This window comes from Saccostrea echinata, unplaced genomic scaffold (assembly GCF_033153115.1).
Source record: "Saccostrea echinata isolate AGI-Se365-2 ecotype Australia unplaced genomic scaffold, CSIRO_AGI_Sech_v1 ptg000001l, whole genome shotgun sequence".
Classification (NCBI taxonomy): domain Eukaryota; kingdom Metazoa; phylum Mollusca; class Bivalvia; order Ostreida; family Ostreidae; genus Saccostrea; species Saccostrea echinata.
Genome location: NW_026889750.1, coordinates 27126779 through 27147766, shown reverse-complemented (window position 1 = coordinate 27147766; position 20988 = coordinate 27126779). Strand labels below are relative to the sequence as shown.

At 34.7% G+C, this 20988-nt stretch overlaps 1 protein-coding gene across 2 annotated transcripts in view; it reads left to right on the top strand.

Annotated features, from left to right (window-relative positions):
* Positions 1-20652, top strand: part of LOC133188334 (thrombospondin type-1 domain-containing protein 7A-like) — a 41630-nt gene extending 20978 nt beyond the window's left edge. For both annotated transcript variants that reach the window (XM_061323724.1, XM_061323716.1), the window contains exons 4-25: positions 582-1272; positions 1411-1662; positions 2339-2445; positions 5128-5313; positions 5475-5674; positions 6420-6624; positions 7402-7588; positions 8315-8430; positions 8613-8822; positions 9378-9572; positions 9784-9952; positions 10237-10361; positions 10560-11020; positions 11279-11545; positions 11784-11901; positions 12071-12216; positions 13250-13363; positions 13635-13734; positions 14638-14835; positions 17588-17797; positions 18025-18106; positions 19084-20652. In XM_061323724.1, the coding sequence (XP_061179708.1) occupies positions 582-1272; positions 1411-1662; positions 2339-2445; positions 5128-5313; positions 5475-5674; positions 6420-6624; positions 7402-7588; positions 8315-8430; positions 8613-8822; positions 9378-9572; positions 9784-9952; positions 10237-10361; positions 10560-11020; positions 11279-11545; positions 11784-11901; positions 12071-12216; positions 13250-13363; positions 13635-13734; positions 14638-14835; positions 17588-17797; positions 18025-18106; positions 19084-20599 (5855 nt within the window). In that variant the 3' untranslated portion in view covers positions 20600-20652. The remainder of the gene's footprint in view (positions 1-581; positions 1273-1410; positions 1663-2338; positions 2446-5127; positions 5314-5474; positions 5675-6419; positions 6625-7401; positions 7589-8314; positions 8431-8612; positions 8823-9377; positions 9573-9783; positions 9953-10236; positions 10362-10559; positions 11021-11278; positions 11546-11783; positions 11902-12070; positions 12217-13249; positions 13364-13634; positions 13735-14637; positions 14836-17587; positions 17798-18024; positions 18107-19083) is intronic.
* Positions 20653-20988: the final 336 nt, after the last annotated feature.

Below are 20988 nucleotides of genomic sequence, written 5' to 3'. Positions count from 1 at the left end.
TTAAAATTTTGAAATTTGGCTTGAAAAAAAAAATTAAAATACATTTAAGGAGGGGGGATTATAAACTTACATTTATCTCAATCATGTTACCTTCTTTTTGATGTATGTTCTCAAATAATTAGTTTTCATTCTATTTTCAATTTGCTGTTTTAAATATATTTTTTGAATAAAAGTGACAAGTAAATGGTTTTGTCTCGCAGTGAAAACAGGCATCCATTAAAACTATACTATCAATAGGGAAATATTGGCCTAATAAATGACTTTCACATTATTAAAAGTTATTTCCCTTAATCGGTGTAACAAACATTTTTCTCACTGTATCATTTGTAACTTTTCTTGTTCTCCATATGTTTTTACCTTCTCGAATATTTTGAAGGTTTTTTCATCAAATCTGAGACAGTGAGGTTTGACTGTAGTTGATATAGTATAGAAGTAAGCAGTACCTTACATGGGTTGAACCCAGATTGACCCTACAAAGGGAAACAACTCTTTTAAATATAAAAGTCATTTTTCTTAACCTGTAACTTAAAATTCAAGACATAGTTTATATGATTTCTATATTTTTCTTATGGTTTTAATAGATAATTGGTCAGAGTGTGAGAAGCAATATGGTTGTGGAGCTGGAGGCAACCAGCATCGTAACGTGTGGTGTGAACAATTGTACCCTACTGTACGTGTGGTCCCTGACCACCTCTGTAAGGACGCAGGATACGAACCTTACAAAGTACAGTCCTGTTACAAAATGTGTGACCCCATTGGTGATTACCAAGTGAAATGGGTGACAGGAATGTGGTCCGAGTGTCAGGTTGATTCCCAAGAGGAAGAATGTGCAAGAAATCTCGGTTTTCAAACGCGGGTAGTTTATTGTGCTTACACAAGTACTGGAGAAAGGACAGAGGATTCAGTGTGTGCATCTTTCATGCAGAATAAACCACCTACAAGACAGCCCTGTGAGTACAATTGTCCTCAAAACTGTGTGGTGGGGGAATTCTCCAAATGGAGTTCCTGTGATGAGTGTCAGTCTCTAAATAGGAGTAGGACTAGAAGTATCATAGTGCCAAACAACAGCGGGGGCAAGCCGTGCCCTGCATTTTCCGAAATGTCTCCTTGCAGCAACTGTACAGATAAATATTTCCTATCATTTACTCCATGGACATCCTGTCAAGCATTTTCAGATTCTTTCAACACACGCATTCCATATAATCCTCATATTGGAAATCAAGAACGCTTCTTCGATTGTTACAACATTCGGGGTCAGAAAGAAGAATTATCGTATGTAAATTAAATTGCATTACATGATTACTTTAAAACTGATCAAAGAATGTCTTTGTTGCAAACTTTTAAGTTCCAATTATAAGGACCAATATGGTATTCTATAATCGTTACATACTACAAAATTGTTGTTTGTAGAAAATGTACAGGAAAGTTTCAACCCATAGCATATCAACAATCCTGCATTATTGGTCAGGACTGTATACTAGGGCCGTGGCAGGGACTGACCACTATAAATCAAACCTGTGTGACAGAGAACCTACAGGTCAAGTCAGGCTACCTCTACAAGAAAAGGGACGTGATTCAGATCCCTCTTGGGGATGGCAAACCCTGCGGTCCTCTAGAAGAGTATACACCTATACAGTCCAGCCAGGAGCTCAACTGTCCAAGGTAAGTGACGAGTTTCTATAGGTACACAGGAGGTCAACTGTCCAAGGTAACTGTTTATTTTTTAATAGTTCTAAAGGAAGTGCACTCATTGTGTTAGGTAAGCAGGAATTTTGATTGGCTAATACACTGATGTTCAATGATAGTAAAAGCTTTTAATTGTGACATCATAATAGAATATGCAAAAACATATGTCATGCATAAAGCTTTTGTTAACATATTTCATATAACAAAAAAACAAAACTCATCAAAATAAGATGTAAACATCAAACAGCATGCGTAAATTGAATTAGAATGGGAATACCTAGCTATTTATTTGTTATTTGCAACCATTAATGCTTATTTATCTGTTGCAAACATCCGTTTTACCGGCTCCACTGAAGCATCGCTGGTAAAACTCAGTTTGCCACAGTTAAATCAGCATTAACAGTCACAAATAATAAATGACAAGACATATATTCCCTAAATATGGTTTACAATCTTTTTTCACATTTATGATTGGATAAATGGTAGAGAGGTCATGATAGGGGTAAGTGGTAGGTTGGGTATGATGGAGGTTAGTGGTAGAAAGGTCATGATAATGGTCACTGGCCTTATTATTTTTATAACACTTTAATGATAGGGGTGCACGTGTGGTGCACGCCTTGCTTTTATGCATGTTTTGTTACTTTTTTTGCAGAACTCAGTGGATAATGTCTGACTGGTCTGAGTGTAAACCAATCCAGGGTCATCAACAGTGTAACACAGGAATACAGGAACGGCACATCATTTGCGTCCAAATTGATCGTAAGTATCTACATTCAACTCAGTTGTGAATAATGATTTACAGTAAAACTTGTCTAATCCGGCGAACAGTTGTTCCAAAATTTTTGGCCGGATTAGACAACATCCGGATTGGAGAAAATTGAACCGTTATAGCAAGTTAAAAATTACATAGATATAAACAAAGAGTGGTTAAATAAATACTTGATCAAATGTGTCATTTTAACGCTTCATTTGAAAAAAAAATCGTCTACTTCCGTTTGTTTTGAACTCTGTTTGTTCTTCAGAATTTTCATTTCTGTTTAAGTTTTTTATTCAGTATCGAAATATAATATCTCTTGGTCATTTATCAAATTTGAAAATCGTTAAATGTTTTAAATACACTCCAAAACCTCATCGTAGCTGTAAATATTATTTTGTTAGGGACAGATTCCTAATTAATTTCTTTCTTTTAAAATTAACACGTTTGAATATTTAGACACTGTGTTTGTTAATTTCAAATGTTATACATGGAATGAATATTGAACCAAAATCATCTGTCGCTATGGTCGTTGTAAACTAGCGACACAAAGGGAAGTAATTGGAATTGCACGTCGTGCACGCAAAACGAAAGTAGAAAGGAGGTTATGAATAAGTTTCCAAGTTTTTCTACAGACATGCTACAGAATAGAATTTTACAGAATAGGCAAGATCAGGATTGAACAACATTTATTAAACATAAATTATAAAGAAAATTCACGGGACTGAAATATTACGCCGGACTGAACAACATGCCGGAATGCACAACATCCGGATTCAACAAGTTTTACTGTACCAACAAAAAACTTCATGTATTAAACCATAGTTTTTCCATTTCAACATATCCCAAGCAATCAAACCAGTAGAGACCAAAATGTTTAAAACTTATTTTTTTTTCCCCAACATTACCCTCTCTTTAAAAATGACGACAGTACCCCATGACTTTCATGTGTATCTAGTATGCACAAATTGATTTTCTTTAAGCCTCCCTATCATTTCATTTGTACAATATTTTTTGTCATTAAAAAAGGTGTTTGAGTAGAATAAATCAGAATTATTGCTGATGAAGTTGATAACTTGAGAACATTTATTGTTAGCAGGGAGGGTAGAACAAAATCTTGTGTAATATATTGGAGCTCATTTAATGTCTTATGATTGTCAGGATATCTGGAGGCAGTAAGAATAGAAAATCCATATTTTAGATTAAAACCTGTATTGTCATGAATTAAACGGGGGATAAATGATGAATTATATCCTGGTACTTCCCTATTGATGTTGGGTGTTGTTCATATATGCAAAGATGCACTTGATTATTTCGAAAGTAATTGCTGTCATGTACCAAGGAAGTAGGGATAATTAAGTCAAGTCTGGGAAAATGAAAATCAAATGTTCCATTCTTATGAACTTCTTTTTTTTATGAATTATGATACATTTGTTTGTTTTGAGGGGTTTTTTTGGTGCCATTGATTTATAGGATATGACTGTAATTTTTCTGTGAGCATTGGAAGTATTTATTGATGAAAAGTTTATGTCAGGAATATTGTTCCGTCAATTCATTTGATTTTGCAAAAGTTGACACATTTTTAGGTCACCTGAGTCACTCAGGACCAATATCAATCAAACTTGCCACAAAGTATCCTCGGCTAAAAGGGATTTAGATTTATTCAAATGAATGGCAGTGCCCCCTTCCAAGGGGAGATAATAAAGAAAAGGCAAAAATAGGGTGGGGTCATTAAAAAATTTTCTTCCCAAGAACCACTTGGCCAGAAAAAATGAAACTTTTATTAGAATTTCCTGACATAGTTTAGTTTCAAGTGTGTACAAATCATAGCCCCAGGGAATAAGGTGGGACCATAATGGGGGATCAAAGTTTTACATAGAATATATTTAATAAAATCTTTAAAATTCTTCTCAAGAACAGCAAAGCCATAGATGGTCATATTTATATGGAAGCATCCTCAGGTAGTGTAGATTCATGTTTGTTCAAATAATGACCCCCCAGGGAAGGTTGGGGGCCACAATAGAGGATCAAAGTTTTACGTAGGAATATATATAGGAAAAATTTTAAAAATCTTCTTCTCAAGAACAGCAGAGCCAAAGATGATCATATTTATATGTAAGCATCCTCAGGTAGTGTAGATTCCTGTTTGTTCAAATTAAGACCCCCTGGGGGTAGGATGGAGCCACAATGGAGGATCAAAATTTTACATAGGAATAAATAGGGTAGGGAATTATATTAAAAATCTTCTCAAGAACAGCAAGCCATAGATAGCATGGGGGTAGGGTGGGGCCACAATTGGAGATCAAGGTTTAATATAGGAGTTGATAGGAAAAACCTTTAAAAGTCTTCTTCTCAAGAACAACAGAGCCATTGACATTCATATTTATATAGAAGCATCTTCAGGTAGAAGAGGTATGCCAGATTCAATTTTGTGGATATAGCCTGAAAAACTCATGATACTCAGGTGACCATTGAGGCCCATGGGCCTCTTGTCTTATATGGCAGTACTCACATACTTCCTGCATATGCACATGCAAGAGGTATAAAATAGTCACAGCATTATTATCATGGGTACATACATTCTGATGACATTTCTCATGGACAGTTGAAGCTGTTTTTATAGTTAATTCGTATCTCAATATTGATGAATCTGTAATGAATGGCAAATTCTATATTCTGTTTTGTAGAATATGGAAAACAGACCCCTGTTGATGAATCGGAGTGTAGTCCTGACAAGCGACCCTTGACTTCACAAACCTGCCCCACCCAGTGTAAGACAGACTGTACTGTGTCTGTATGGAGTCGGTGGTCTGAGTGTAAAGTGACCGACTGTGAAATGTATGCACGGAGACGTCGCAACAACAAGAAAACTGGTAAAAAAAAAATTATATTAAGTTAATATTAAATTGTATCTGTCAAATAAAATATTTTCCAAGAAAAACTCAATTTGATTATGATTTGTGATTTGAAAATAGAAGTGGTTGGAAGTTAATGGTTAGAAAACAGTATAAGATGCTACCTTTTTTTTTTTAAGGACAACGCTACAGAACTCGACAGATTAGAACTGAACCTGTTCAAGGAGGACAAGTTTGTCCTCATCTGAGTGAAACTCAAAACTGTGATCCAGAACCCTGTTACACATGGAAGGTCTCACGTGGTGAATGTCTACCACAGATACCTCCATGTGGTGTGGGTGTGGCATACCAAAGTGTTTACTGCTTCAATCGTAACAATGTAAGTGTACTGCCTAATAATGTGCTGAAAGTCTACTGATTCTACTGTAAGAATGTCAGTGTTCTGCAGATTATTCATTCAAATACCATGATTATTGTCCCCTTTGGTATCAATGTAAAAAAAAAAGATCAGTGTATTAAACAAAAAAAAAAAAAGAGACTAGCCCTAGTGTTTTCTATACAAAGTTTGTGGTGCATAGCAAATCACTATGTCTCTCTTTTCTGTCCAATCAACATGCTGCATTGTTTGGTTTAAAAAATTTTATGGTTTCAGTGGAGAACTATTAGAAACTCATCTTGATATAAAGCAAATGTTACCTTATCTTATGCTAAACTGATAAGGACAAGGTCCTGGTCATCAAAAGTGTAAAATGTTTCATCTAATAGATCAAACCTAACATAAAGCTTGCTTATAACCTGTGGTGTGTCATGACCTTAAGGGGGCCAAGGTCATTTGGATAAGATCACAGTTTTTCATAATAAAACAAAATATCTAGGCCATTTTGAGTGAAGGATTGTACAAAGCTCATACTTCTTATAGATATTGTCATAACCAAAGTTGTCATAACCTTAAACCACTTAAACATTGTCAAGGTTAAGTCAGATGATGTTAAAGTATAAAATTTCTTAAATTAGTTTGGTATTAATCTTTGAGAATGTGATAAGTATTTGATGGCAACAAATGTTTTGATTACGTAGATTTTATATAGCCATATAATTAAATCTCAAAGCCATATTTCTTACAGACACGGGTAAGTGACAGAAGTTGCTTGGAGCTGATGGAGCAGCCACCCAATGAAGTTCAGTGTGTGGTGTCCTGTGAAGATGACTGTGTGGTATCTGAGTGGAGTGATTGGTCAGAGTGTCCCAAGATTTGTCAAAACAACATGATGCCAGGACCCACGCTCAAACAACGCACCAGGACCATCCTCGCTCAGGCATCAGGACAAGGTCAGGGTTCATCCATCTGAGTGGTTAAAGTAATTATGTTTTCTTGTATCTCAGGTTGTGTTCAAAATTGCAGAGAGGATACAAAGTGGTATGTTCTGATGAAATTCTCTGGATCAAAAATTTGTTAACTAGTTAGGAAATTCTGTTCTAAAATTGTTAGGGTTGTTAAATTGGTCAAATTGGGTTAATGGGTCCATTTCCATTCAAGTATCCAGTTACTTGATAGAAAAAAAGATTTCTGCTTTATTTCATGTTTGCTATCAAGATGCATGTTAAAGAGATACCATATTGCTTTTATTGCAGTCATGATAGACAAAGGAATGCATTTTTTATCGTTTAATGACAAAGATATATGCACAGATATCTTATAACTCACCATATTTTTTCTAATACTTGTATAAGTCAGTTGTAATCCTTTTTGATTTAATGACTTTCACTGTTTTTGATCTGCTCCTCTCAAAAATTTTCCAGACTTTGGATTTTGGTAGTGGCATTTATCAAATGCTTCAATTTTTACTCTGAATACTTTAATTTTGAGTTTCCTTAACAGTACATGTATAAGAGTTACTATATATAGTTTACATGTCAACTAAGTTTGGCATGAATTACTTGTATGTGATGTTATACTTGTGTGCGATAAATTACTTAAATGAATGAATTACTTGTGTGTGATAAATTACTTTTAGTGATGAATTACTTTTATGTGATAAATTACTTATTTGTATTTGTATATGATGAAATACTTTAATATGATGAATTACTTGGTGCTTTTTGTAGTAAACTGTCAAGCCCCACTCCGAGAACAAGGGAATTGTCCTACAGTGATTGAGTGTGACACATACATGTGGCAGACAGAGCCCTGGGGACGCTGTGAGCTGGACAATCCAAGCAGGGGGTGTGGAAGGGGGGTCCAGTCCAGGGCACTGGGCTGTTACAGCAACAGAACTTCTGTCTCTGACATCAAGTAAGCTCAACATAAAGACCAATTCATAGCACAGTTGAATTTGGTTTCTGGAACATTAATATGTTGAACACTATGGATATGTCTAAGTAAGTAGAAAGTCCCAACCACTTTTTATCAAAGTATTATAACCTCAATATCTTGAATCCTTGAACATCTAAGTTTTTGCTAGGTCCCCTCAAGTAAAGAAGGTACAATGTTCCGTTTTTAACAGTGTTTGAAATACCCGTGCGTCCAACCGCCTGAGACCCACAAATTTTGCAGCACGCGAACAGATTTGCAATTAACAATGCACAGCTGAACGTGTTAAAATTAGCCAAAATTTGCCATAATTTGCCATAAATAAATATTCATATATGTGGTAAATATCTGTCAAATCAACTAATAGTATCGGTAGCTAAGTATAACAAGCAAAGGGATAGAATTCAACACCCTATAGATTCGGGATGGAAGTTATGGTGATCGTGCCCCATCTTTTTTAAAAAATAAATTTATAAAAGACTCTAATTTTCTCGTGCTAGTAGAGTTTTGGCAGGGCTAGTAGAGTTTTTGCAGGGCTGACAACTTTCAGTAGCAGTCAGCCCTGAATGCCTAACTAATTCTACCATGAGTTTCAAACACTGGTTTTTAATTTGTCATATTTAAGCTATCAGTTCTGATGAAGTAGTATCAGAATGTACTGTAATGAATCTTATTTGAGATGATGGGAATTTTCCATTACTATATCAGGTGTGCCATGGAAGTTAAGCCTTCAGCCAGACAGGTGTGTGTAGTGCCATGTCCAGAGAACTGTAAAGTCTCAGTGTGGTCTGCCTGGTCAGAATGCTCTGCCACCTGTACTTCAGGTAAGTAACAATCTCTCTTACTGTTACCTCTCTTGGATAATAAAACTATCCAAAAAATGTTCAAGATTGCATTTATAAGGCAGAACATGCAATACGTCAAAGGTATGTTTCATGACTGCATCTTAGCTCAAAAAATTCAAATAGAAAATCCAACACTTTCTCTTATTTTTGATTAATTTCAGCCAACACTGCTGCCAATCCATCAAAAAGTCGCCAACGCTATATCCTGATCCACCCCAAAAATGGTGGGGCACTGTGCCCCAACTTGCTGAAGGAGATCAAGGTGTGTTTTGACCTCCCAGTTTGTAACCAATACCAATGGAACAAGACCGAATGGAGTGAGTGTATCCTACACAGGAAGGAAAAGTGTGGCAGGGGATTAAAGGCCAGGAGTAAGTGCATTTACCAGAGACTTAGGGTCTTAATTTAAAATGAAAGATGAACTAACCTATTTTTTTATATGCTTGTCACAAAACATACATGCTTTAAATGTAGGTTAATGAATATACATGTTTTAAAATTTTAAATCACTTGATATAATGGAAAACAGATGTTTAAAGTTTGGCCCATCAAATGAGGGTTTTATTTTTTGACATGCAGTGGACAAGGTGTATAGTATCAGTATGTTAAATATTTTTTATGATACATAATACAGTTTTATACAAAAACAGGAGATGTGTATGATGTATGACCAGATATAGAAAAAAATCTCTTTAATACTTAAATTTTGGGAGTAAATATTATACTGTATACCCCTGGTATAAGAACTACACTAACATTAGAATGATTATTGTACAGTTTAATCTACATTTAAAGAGCATCTCTCTGAAGAGAGTTTAGAAATTTCCTCAAGTTCATTACTACTTAATACAGGTTTGACTGTATCTTCTTGATTTTCACAAGGACTATTTACCTTAACAGGTACTTTATTGTAATGTCATTTTCAGATGTGACCTGTCAGCAAAACGATGGTACAGTGAGTCCTATAGGTAACTGTTTAACCAGTGTGGGTCAGATGCCGGCTGTAGCTGAGCCGTGTTATGTCGCCTGTGAAGACGAATGCCTGTTCACTGATTGGACAGCTTGGTCAGATTGTCTACAGGGTTGTGGAAGTAAAAGATTTAGACAAAGGAGACCAAAAGGTAGGTCAGGTTTTAAACAGTATATCCAACTTGGTTTTGCACAAATCTAAAATTGTGAAAAAACTTTGATAAAACTTGAACTAATTAAGGATCTTTTCCCTTAATGATTCAGAAAAATGGTAAACTTATTGCTTAAAAATTCTTAGATCATATTTTGAGAAGTTTCAAGAGAAGAAAACTTTGGTTTTTGCATTATTTTTCAAATTTGCAGTTGGGGGAAATGCACCACCAGAATGTAGTGATTTGAAGAGGTATCCTCGCTATGAACAGGATGTGTGTCTGTGTGACAGAATCACCCAGGAGTTACCAGCAGACTTCTCAGAGTGCATCCTGGATCCTCCCAAATCCCCATCAGGACTCCTCAGACCTATATCCTCATCGTACGTATTTTCCAGAATCTTCACAGGATAATACTGTAGATTCCTAAATGTTCGTGAAGAATTTATCATTGCATAATTTCAAAAGAAGCAATACTTGTGTAAACAGTACACTGTTTTACAAAGGTAATTTTGTTAGGAGTATTGACATTTCACCAAGATTCAAGTATAGAGTCACTGATGTTAAAAGATTGAACTTAAACTAAGTATTTGTTTCTAATTCCTTGCCTTGCTTATTTGACATTAAACCGTATGTCATTGAATGTACATGAATCATTAAAAATCAGGAAAAGAGAAAATAGAGAGCCTTCTAAAGATGAGGGAGTAATCTGTGGGTGGGGTCAGAAGATTCGCTATGTCGCTTGCCAGACCAGCTCTGTGGCAACCAGTCTCAGGAGATGTACAGAAGCAGGTAAAAATGAAATTGAGCAAAAAATACATGTACAATAGTTATTTCGCTCAAAGATATGTGATTTATATGAGATTAAATTATAAGCTGATTATTGGTTTCTTGTCTTTAGAATACATGATCATTATTATCAGACTAATGCTTGGTTTGCCTTTTTTTCTAGTTTATCCAAATTTTCACATAGGTTTATTTTTTTGACAGTGAGTTTGGAAGTTAAACATTGTAATATACCATGTCCTAATGACTGCAAAATGGCAGAATGGAGCTCATGGTCAAAATGCCCCTCCAAGTGTCGACCAGGCATTCAGAAACGGTCCCGCTACATAGAGCAGTTAAATTCAGCAGGAGGTCGACAGTGCCCAAGCCTGGACAGCACACAGACAGAAACACAGACCAGACTCTGTCACCCTGAGTGTTCACAGTACATATGGAAGGCTTATGAATGGAGCATGTGTAACAGCAACAGTCACACCTGTGGGGACGGGACCCAGCAGAGGGTGGTTCACTGTGTAACCATTAACGTGAATGGAGACACCACAGGTATAACTACAGAGGAGAACTGTGCCGGACAGGTCAAGCCTCACAGTGAACAGCCTTGTAGGATGGCCTGTATAGGGGAGTGTGTTATGTCAGACTGGACAGAGTGGACAGACTGCCCCAGGGTAAGTTTTTCTTAATCTGAAGTAGATTGGTCCAGTCCCTCTTAGAACAGCTACAGTGTAATGCATTTATAACTTACAAAAAAGTTAATTTACTATTTTATATTGTTATATTTCCTGAACTTAAAATTAGATCCATAAAAAAACATTTTAAAAAAGTCAGTGTACTTTATTTCATTGCTCATATTTTAAAATATATTCTCAACAAGAAGAATTGGGATAACTGTATATGTATTTTGATTAGAATTTAAAATATTTCAGCCCTGTTTAAATAGTATGTACAGACAGTCCCGATCTCGTAAGATTATGCGTCATGCCAGCATGTACCACTCCCGATGTGGTGAGACGGAGCAGTACAAGGACTGTGTCAAGGACATTAACTGTGTAGACTACCACTGGGAATGGATGCCGTGGACTTCCTGTCTCATTAATAACGGCCAGGACGACTGTGGGGTGGGGCTTCAGGAGAGGTTCCCCGTGTGTAGAACTCATAATGAGGAAGATGTCGACGACCGCATTTGTAACAAGGTAAATACTGTGCATGTTGATGAAAGGCATGGAGTTGTTGAACTCTTTATATGAAAAAAAATTGCAAGACATGAGGTCTATAGTTACATTCATATTTCTTCAGAACTCTCAGAGATCTTCATCAGGTTCACATAATGATTATTTGGATAGCAGAAATACAATATTTGAATGTTTTACAACATCTGATTTGAATAGATTGTTTATATACATGTTGTATGTAAGCCTAAATACATTGTAGATTATTGGCCCCCCAGACCAGAGTGAGAGGATGAAAAGATGTGAAGTCCCATGTGATGTGGATTGTCTGGTGTCTGAATGGTCCCAATGGTCAACTTGTAGTCAGACTTGTGGACTAGGTAATCAGTCCTTTATTCCAAGTTAATTGAACAAGATTAAAATACCAAGTAAAGTTTCAGTATCCACATGCATGCACATTTTTTTCATAAACTGAATTTTTTGAATTTTAAATGATTTTTAGATGATTACTCCTTCACTTTATAGTCTTACATTTGATTGATATTTTAGGTAAGAGTACTCGGGAGCGGGTCATAGTGGAGCAGTACACAGGAAATGGCCGTAAATGTCCTTCTGACCTTGTACAGTCAAAACCTTGTTACCCCAAAGGCTGTTATCGCTGGAACATCTCTGACTGGTCTCCCTGCATGCCTCAGGTCAGTTAAGCATGGAAATATAGATTCCATAAGTTGTGTGAGTTGCTTACCTATTTTCTCCAACTTGAGTTTTTAACTGTTTAATTGTCAGTAGACACAAGGCTTGTTGTCTATTGACAATTAAAAAGTTAAGGAATGAGAGATGGAGAAAAATGGTATCAAACAAGCACACATTATGGAACCTTTTTCTCCCTTTACTAAAATTCTTCAAAACTATCCAAACATTATTACTGCATGAAACACACAGATATTACATAGCACAACAGGACTTCATAATATATGTTCTCTATCATATTAGAGAAACAAAAAAGGAATCACTGCATGAAAGTGATGACACATATAGTGGAAATGGGAAAATGGAATAATTCGGGATGAACTTGTACTAAAGATCTGCTTCATAAATGAAATGCTTGTATTTGTACATGTACTTATTTCAGCCTCTTTAGAAATACAGGTTATACATCTTATTTAGAGCAAAAAGTATTTACACTTTGTTTTAATGTACAATGTAATATTATATTTCAGCAGTGATTTTGAATAAGCAAAATAATTACTGTGCACTAAAATGAATCCTGTTCTTTCAAGTTCTCTGGTATCCTGCCCATTGAAGAACTCTTGAATAATTATTTCTAAAGAATATTTGTAGGAATGTTTGTACTTTAAAAAGAATGCTGTAAAATCATCATTGTTTTTTTTGGGGGGGGGGGGGGGGGGGGACCAGTGTATGTGGGTTACCCTTACCCATGAATTTACATTCCGACAAACAATTTATTTAAACAAATTTGATCATTGATTCTTTTGTATATACAAGTTACACAGGAAATAACATCCCCATGAACCAATAGAATTTTGCTTATCCAGGAACATCGACTCCCATGAATTAAAATTATTCCACAGTACCAAGATCTATTATTTTTTTTATCTGTTCCCTAGTAATTACATGAGGAAAAAAGCACACAAACATAAATACATCATTTTCATTTCATTCCAGTTAAATTAAGCTTTAACTATATTATTACTGATTTTTTTGTAGAAATTTATGTGTGGAGCTGGTGTACAGACAAGAAATGTTTCATGCTTGGGGGACGATGGACTGCCAGCTGACCCTGAAAAGTGTCCTCCTGACCTTGACATCCTGGTCCTCAAGGTAGATAATCCATGGTTTATTCATTTCAGCCTTTAGCTGAAATATTTTAGTTACACACTCTATTAATTCTTGTATAGAATTGTTCACTTTTTGAATTGGACACTATTAAATTTTTCCAAGAAGGGGTTAAAATGCTTTGTGTTTTAAGTTTATATATTGTATAAAGTCTAGACTAACAATGTTATGTTTAAGCATTTGAAAATATTAAGCTTTTTATTTTTTGATTGTTAGAAAAAAAAAATTTTATGTTTTTTTTTTTCTTTTCTGACAGAGTGAACAAAAATGTAAGGTTCTGTGTCCATGGGAATGTGCATACACTGAATGGTCGGAGTGGAGCAAGTGCTTCATTAATTGTGCTGACTATGCTATTGGTAAGTCTATAAGCAGACTCATAGACAACTTTTTTCACCACTTTGGCTATTCCTGTATATTCTACTTTGATTTTGCTTAAATGGTTATTTTCACATTCTCTAAACAAAAGTAGTTTTACTCCCTTTTCAGTTCTGCAATTTTTAGTATTATTTCAATTGAATTTACTAGCTTGTTATTTTCACACTTTTCAACTTTATGCAAAATCAGTATTAAAATGCATAGAAAATAAAGCTTTATTTGGTTTTTGTGTTTGTGCTTTAAGGACGACGGACCTAATTCAAAATTTCGCTCCACTGGGCAGAAAACCGTGCATATGCCTTGAATCAAATTGACTTAATTATGTATTGCAGAAGATAAAAAATATATATTTTTAATTCTTTTGAAGATATTCAAACTCAAAAATATTGTAAATATTTCGATTTATATTCAATTGTTGATTTTATAAATTAATGATTCATTTGGCCAAGGTATTTTCATTGAAAATTTAACCCAAAATGTGCCCTACACCTGAGTTTGACATGCCCCCTCCTGAAAAATCTAAGCTGATGACCCATTTATTTTTTGGCATAATTTGCTGGTAAATTGTCTAGTTAACATTGTCTTTTAAGATGAATAAAAATTCTATTGCAGAAATTTTTTCAAGGATCACTCTTATACCCTACACTGGCAATTCCCCATTACTTCCTATAGTTACTGTAATTATCGATTTCCATCAACAACTTTTGAAACGCTCTCCATTAAAAATCTACATTGATGACCATATGATTTTTTTTATTGATTTCAACTCACCAAAAGTCACTTTACCTCATATTAAAATTTGAATAAAAAATCTATTGCAAAAATGAATTAGATCCATCGTTGTTAAGTGCTTCAAGTATTAAATATTTTGAGTCTATATATAGGAACTACACTGGGGCGAACCAGTCGATCCCGAGCCATCATTTCCCAAAGCAGACTTCAACCCTGTAATGAAAAGCTGTGGGAAGCTAAAGCTTGTCCTGCAATGGAGTGTACAGAATTTGTATGGGTTGCCTCCCCTTGGTATGAAGATATGCGAGAGGTTTCCTGTCAGACAACTTACGGAATTAGAGTAAATGAGGGTAAGTTATATAGAAAGTTTTGTATTGGAGGGTTAATTACAATCAGGAACAATGGCATGGAATGAAATTCTTAAACATTTGATTTTGAACTCAATCGTTAAGGGAAAATGTTTAGCAGATTATAGTATGTTTCAGTAGAATACATTTCCATGATGTTCTGATTTATCATCAGGAGAAGGCATCTTTTTTGGTCGTTTTGGCATCAGTGAGAACAAAATAGAAACAAGTGACATTCACCAGATTTTAATGAAAACAGAGATTTTAGAATATGGTATATTAAATTGGAAGATAATGTATGCTAGAGAGAAAAACTGTTTGGAATTATCTTTTGCTTTTCAAAATATTCTGATAACATGTATTTGGAAAAAAAATCAAGTCAAGATAAAGCAATTCAGAATAGCAATCCTAAAATTGCACACCATAATCAGAAAAATGTCACACTATCTCGAATGCTATTACTCTGTGGAATAGATTATAAAGTATATCATAGCTAAATAATTGTTTCAGGTGAAATGCTGTTTTTGTTTTCGCATTTATAAGCCTTTTAGGAATAAAAATGAAATATGTCACTGGTTTAAGTATGTTTATATTTACGATGAGCCAGACTTTTTCTGAAAATCTATCTCCTAGTGTTAGCATTATTAAATTTTCATGGACTTCTGCATTGACTGTTGCAGAAATGTGGTATTTTTCCATTGTTTTGGTAGACCTCTGTGTTTAAGGGACAGTTTGGTGTCAGCGTTGCCAGTAAATAATTGCAAAAAAAAATAGTTTTCCATAGACTTATGAAAATTAATCCACTGAATTTAACCCATGGGATTCGATCTTGTCAAATAAGGAAACCTTTTCTTCATGCACTTATCTCAAACTTAGATTTTTTAAGGAAGATACATTTAACATTTGATTCGTGATGGTTTTAAAAAAAAATCATTGTCTTTCAATCAATTTCGATAAAATGCTGAGATGACAGACTAGAGAATTCTTTCTGTCTCTGGATATTTTTAAAATGAAGAAATTGATAAAATGCTGTTATTTAAAATAAAACATATATATATGACAAACATTTCTTAAACTTGGGGTAATTTTTTTTCCTTCCAAATTTCCAAATTTTAAAATATAATGCAATATATTTCAATCTTTAAAAAAAAAGTGTCATTATAGTAAATGGAAATTAAATTATTTTACCAGTCTTGTTCCTGACTCCCATTAAGCTTACTTGGGCAGTTGCCATCTTTTTATTGATGAGTCTGTGGTGTTATTATATTGGCCACAGCCTGCACAGAACCACAGGGTAACAGCTCATAAATGTAAAAACAAAATTGTCTAGACTCAGAAATGAAAAGGATTGTATGGTGGTTTACATACAGTTGATGCCATGTAGCACTGAAAAAAAGGTAACAAACTGTTGTTTAATTTCCTCTTGACCTGCATTATACAGTGTTCTCTTATTTAACAATCACTTACCAGGTAAAAGTCACTTTACATGTATAGGTATTCCTCTTGATGTTAGCTCAGTCTTCCTTGTTAGCCAGCAAACTTCTCCATGATTAAGAATTGACTTTGTTCTCAGAATTTTATTTAATTTGAATGACCAAAATTGCATTATTTTTCTTGAAAAATTCCAGGAGATCAAGGAAAAGAAATGCTGTTTAATTAATAAAATATGTAGTATTTTGTACTTCACTTTAATACCAGTCCTTTGATTTTTGATTCTTTAAAGTGTAGAATTAGTTACGCTACAGATACAACTAGGTATCAAAGGCCATGTAAGATGCCCATGGGATAACCGTTGATTTATCAATAGTGACTACAAAACAGATGTGCAGCTCTACACTAACATGTTTTTTAGCCGACACAATTAGATCTATCATACTTTAATTAGATTCCTATACTACAGTTCAGATGTCCTTTATTTGATACTAAAGCAAGCCAATGTAGTTAATGGCTTGTTTTCATTGATCTTAAGAGAGGATTGACTTTTTCATTTTGTGTCTCCGCATACAATCAGAGGTTGATATGGTTTGGGTTTTTTTTCATTAAAGATTCAGGAAGAGTGGTAATAGACAGGGTACAATTAATGACGACATGTCTATCTTGTGGAGGAGTTCTGTCTCTTCTTCGTTTCAGTTATTGTGATTGTTTTTTGTATTTTATGGACAAATTTTCCTTATGGTGAATAGTGGATTACAAGAAAATGGGTAAGACTTTGTGTAAATGTCTTTTCTTATCCAGAAATTTTGGTGGTTCATACATATACATATATACATCTATATAGAGAGAGAGTGAGAGCAAAGGAAAGTTAGAGAGAAAGGATATGATTGACATAATTGGCTTGATTAATCTACAGTATTTTAAAAAGGATTTTAAGAATTTATTTCTTATCCTCAAGAAGAGCAAAGTAGATGCATTGTAGTAAATATTATTAAGATTTTTTTTTTTAAATGGTAGTTTATTTTGTAATGCCACATTGTGTTGAGAGTTAATGCAGATTTTTCTTTTGCCACAATAAAGTAAATTTTCATTTAGGCCATGAGGTGGATGCAGGCAAATTATTCAGGTTAATACACTTACATATGTAGATTGTATACTCTGTGAACTTATTTTTTTACCATCACAAGACTACTGTCTTTTTCATTTAAACATGAGACTTTAAAAGGGGGAATTTGGGGGGGGGGGGGGGGGGGTTCTTTTGTTAACATTATGGATGTCGTCTACCGGGGTATTTTGTACACTTTATTTGTTTTCTTTTTAGCGGCCTGTGTAGAGTCTGCCCGCCCCCCTACAGTTCTGTCCTGTGACCCCCCTTGTACTGGGCCACAAATGATCTGCAATGACACAAATATCTGTGGATGCGAGCCAGACTTCACCCCCGTCACCAATGCCCTGGGTCTAGTGGTGGCATGTATCATGCAGAATGACACGCTTCAGACAGGGGCACAGAAAACTGAGGAAGAGGAAATAGGTAAAATTCACTTTATCCTGGGTTTCACGTTATAAATCCCTACATTATATACTATGTTATCATGTGATATGGAAATAAAAAATCCTCTTATGAGAATAACAAAATAAAAGTTCATGAAAATTTTACGTTTAAAAAAATTAAACAATGACTCAGAATAGTAATTTTAAGTAAACTGCATTTAAATTAAGCGATTTAAATAATGTATGCTATAATTTTATAACTTTCAGTCACTAACTACTGGATGTATGCAGTGGTAGCAGCTGGGACATTATTCATTGTGTTTGTGGCCCTGGCTCTGTACCATATGAGGTATTGCTGTTGTAATGTGTTAATTTCTGTGTTAGTGGCTGCCCATTCTGCAGCTCTGTCTTCTTATTTTCTTAGTGTTTATGTTTTTTCGTAGTTTTTAAGTACAAATCATTTGAATACAAAATTTCTTTAATTTTATTACTGTCTGATACGTACCTCATGTTTCATTTAAATTTAATGGGAATATCACCCCACCCCCCTTCCCCCCTAAAATAATGCAATAAAAAATTAGATATACAGTTGAACTTCAGTATCTTGAACACTGATATCTCGAATACCATGGATATGTTGAAGTGATTTGGAAGTCCCAAACACTTATTCATAAAGTATTTTAGCCTTGATATCTCAAATCCTCAGATATCTCAAACTTTTTCTCGGTCCTATTGAGTTTGAGATAATGAGGTTTGACTGTAATAAGATTGCTCTGGATTTACTATTTAAAGATATTATTGAAATTGAAAGTTATCCAAAGATTTAAACAAAATTTGATAAAGTTAAATAGTAAAAATTAAATATCTTGGGAAGGGGGTGGGGGAGGTCCTGAAGTGATATTAAACAAAATTCTCTTCCTCATGAAATTTTACAAATATATTCTCTATATGATATAATGAAACTGTATTTTTTTGAAATATTGAATATTACATTTATAAATCTAAAATCACGTACCTAATAAATTAAGTAGGTATAAATAATACAAAGTGAAATCTCTTAATGATAAAGTAAGCCCATATACAGTGAATTACCAGGAATGGCTGAAATTTCTTTGTTATACCTATTATTCATTATATCCAGTTAATAATGAATTACTTTTTGGTACTGGGTGTAAAAATATAAGTTTCTTGTAAACATAAATAAGCAACAAGCATTTTCAGTATAAATATGTTTTTTCGATACATAGGATTGGTACTCCCATTAAATATATTCAACATTTTATTTTCTCTGTCGTCTATATGTTGTACATTTCTTTCTCTGCACAGCGATTTCTTTAAAAATGGTCCAAGGCCTCATGGTGACCAAAAGGAGGAGAAAAAGTCTGTAGACATAGAGAGCACAGACACGTCCACACGTGTGTCTAGACAGGGAAAAGAGAACTGTAATGTCTGCAGTCAGATTCCAGCTCCTGTAGACACCATGGTTACCACAAGTAATGGGCGGGCAGAGATTCAGTTGGTGGATGATGTAGGTCCATATGTACGCTCGTGGAATCGTAAAAGCTTTGCTAACCGTTTCGCTCATGCACTTTCCTGCTTAATCCCTTGCATGTCTAAAAAACCTTCTTATGCTCTGCATGTGCATGAAAAGATTAATGAGACTAGTGTTAAAGTTCCCCTTGAGAACATCAGACTGATTAATCATGAAGGAGATTCTTTGAAAGATGAATCCATAGAAACTGAGTTTAATGACATGAGTAATCTTGTGCACACACCCAGCTACTACATGGCAGTGAATACCTTTGATATGGAGAACCATCGCTCTTCTAAAGTAATCACATTGCCTCGAGATACTGACAATTATCAGTGTGACTCGTTAGATACTGAGACATCTAGTCCTGACTCGACCAAGTCTCAGGTCAAACGAAGTCAGTCAGACTCAGCTATTTCTATACCCACTTCTAACTCGCAAGGTGCTTGTTCACGCACTAACTCACCCTCTGTGAAAAAGGGCAAAATGCTGAAAAAGAGGTCAACAAAATCTAGTGATTACTCTAAATCTGCCAAACATAGCTCAACACAGACTTCAACCCAAAGTTCTGTGGATGAATTAGTGGAGCTAGGAACAAAACCCACAAATCTAACATATCAAGATTCTAATGAAACCCAGGCCTTCCCAAGTTCCAGTGGGTTTCCTGTGGAAGGAAGTATGTCAAACTTCATGGATGACTATTTGGAAAAAATGAATTCAATGAGTAAATCAGATGAAAATACAAATAAAAGTGAAGATTTTCTTCAGCACGAAGAGATTTCTGTTGGTGATGATCAGCTTCTAGAACCAGAAGTTCAGTCCCTCTCTTCAGATGGATCAAGTCACCAGGGGAGAGAAGAATCAGAAGACCTTCTGGGGAATTCCCAGGAACAAGCGGAATTACAGCAACTCCTGCCAGAGGATCAAGACTCCACAGTCTCTAACAAAGGGTACTCTATATTTGTTCCAAACTCTGAGAATAGAGAAGAAACAAAACTATTAGAGAAACGACCTGAAATAAAAAGAAGTGATACTGCTCAGAGGAGAGAAAGACTGTCAAGACAGAAAAAAATTGACCAAGAAAAAGACCCTAGTGAGAGTGATCACAATTCAAATGTGTTTCCTGACAGATCACATGAATCAAATTCCCCAAAGTGCAATTCCCATCATTCAGTAAACTCAATTCATGGAAATGACGATGGCACTCAGCCAGTTGAGGATTTAGTAAAGAAAAGCAATACACCTAAATACACAAGTTCTTCTCAGGGTGTCGAGTCCCAAAAATCTAGTCACAAAATTACACCTGTCTAGATCCACTTACAAATCACACACCAAATCTGGTCTTTGACAAATTTTTAAACAAAAATTGGGATACATTTCTTTATTTATATATATATATATATATATATATATATATATATATATATATATATATATATATATATATATATATATATATATATATATATATATAAAATCAATGATTTTGTCAAATATGAAGTATTTTCATGGAGAAAACATAACATACATGTATGTGTTCATGAAAGAAATTCATTTTGAGGTCCATTGTTCAAAGTTTCAGTCTGTATGAAGACCATTCACAAGTGATTCCATATGAGATCTCCCATAACTAACATTTTCATCATTATTAAATGTACTGAGTTATTGTAAACTTTTGTATACTTGCATGTGCATTTTTG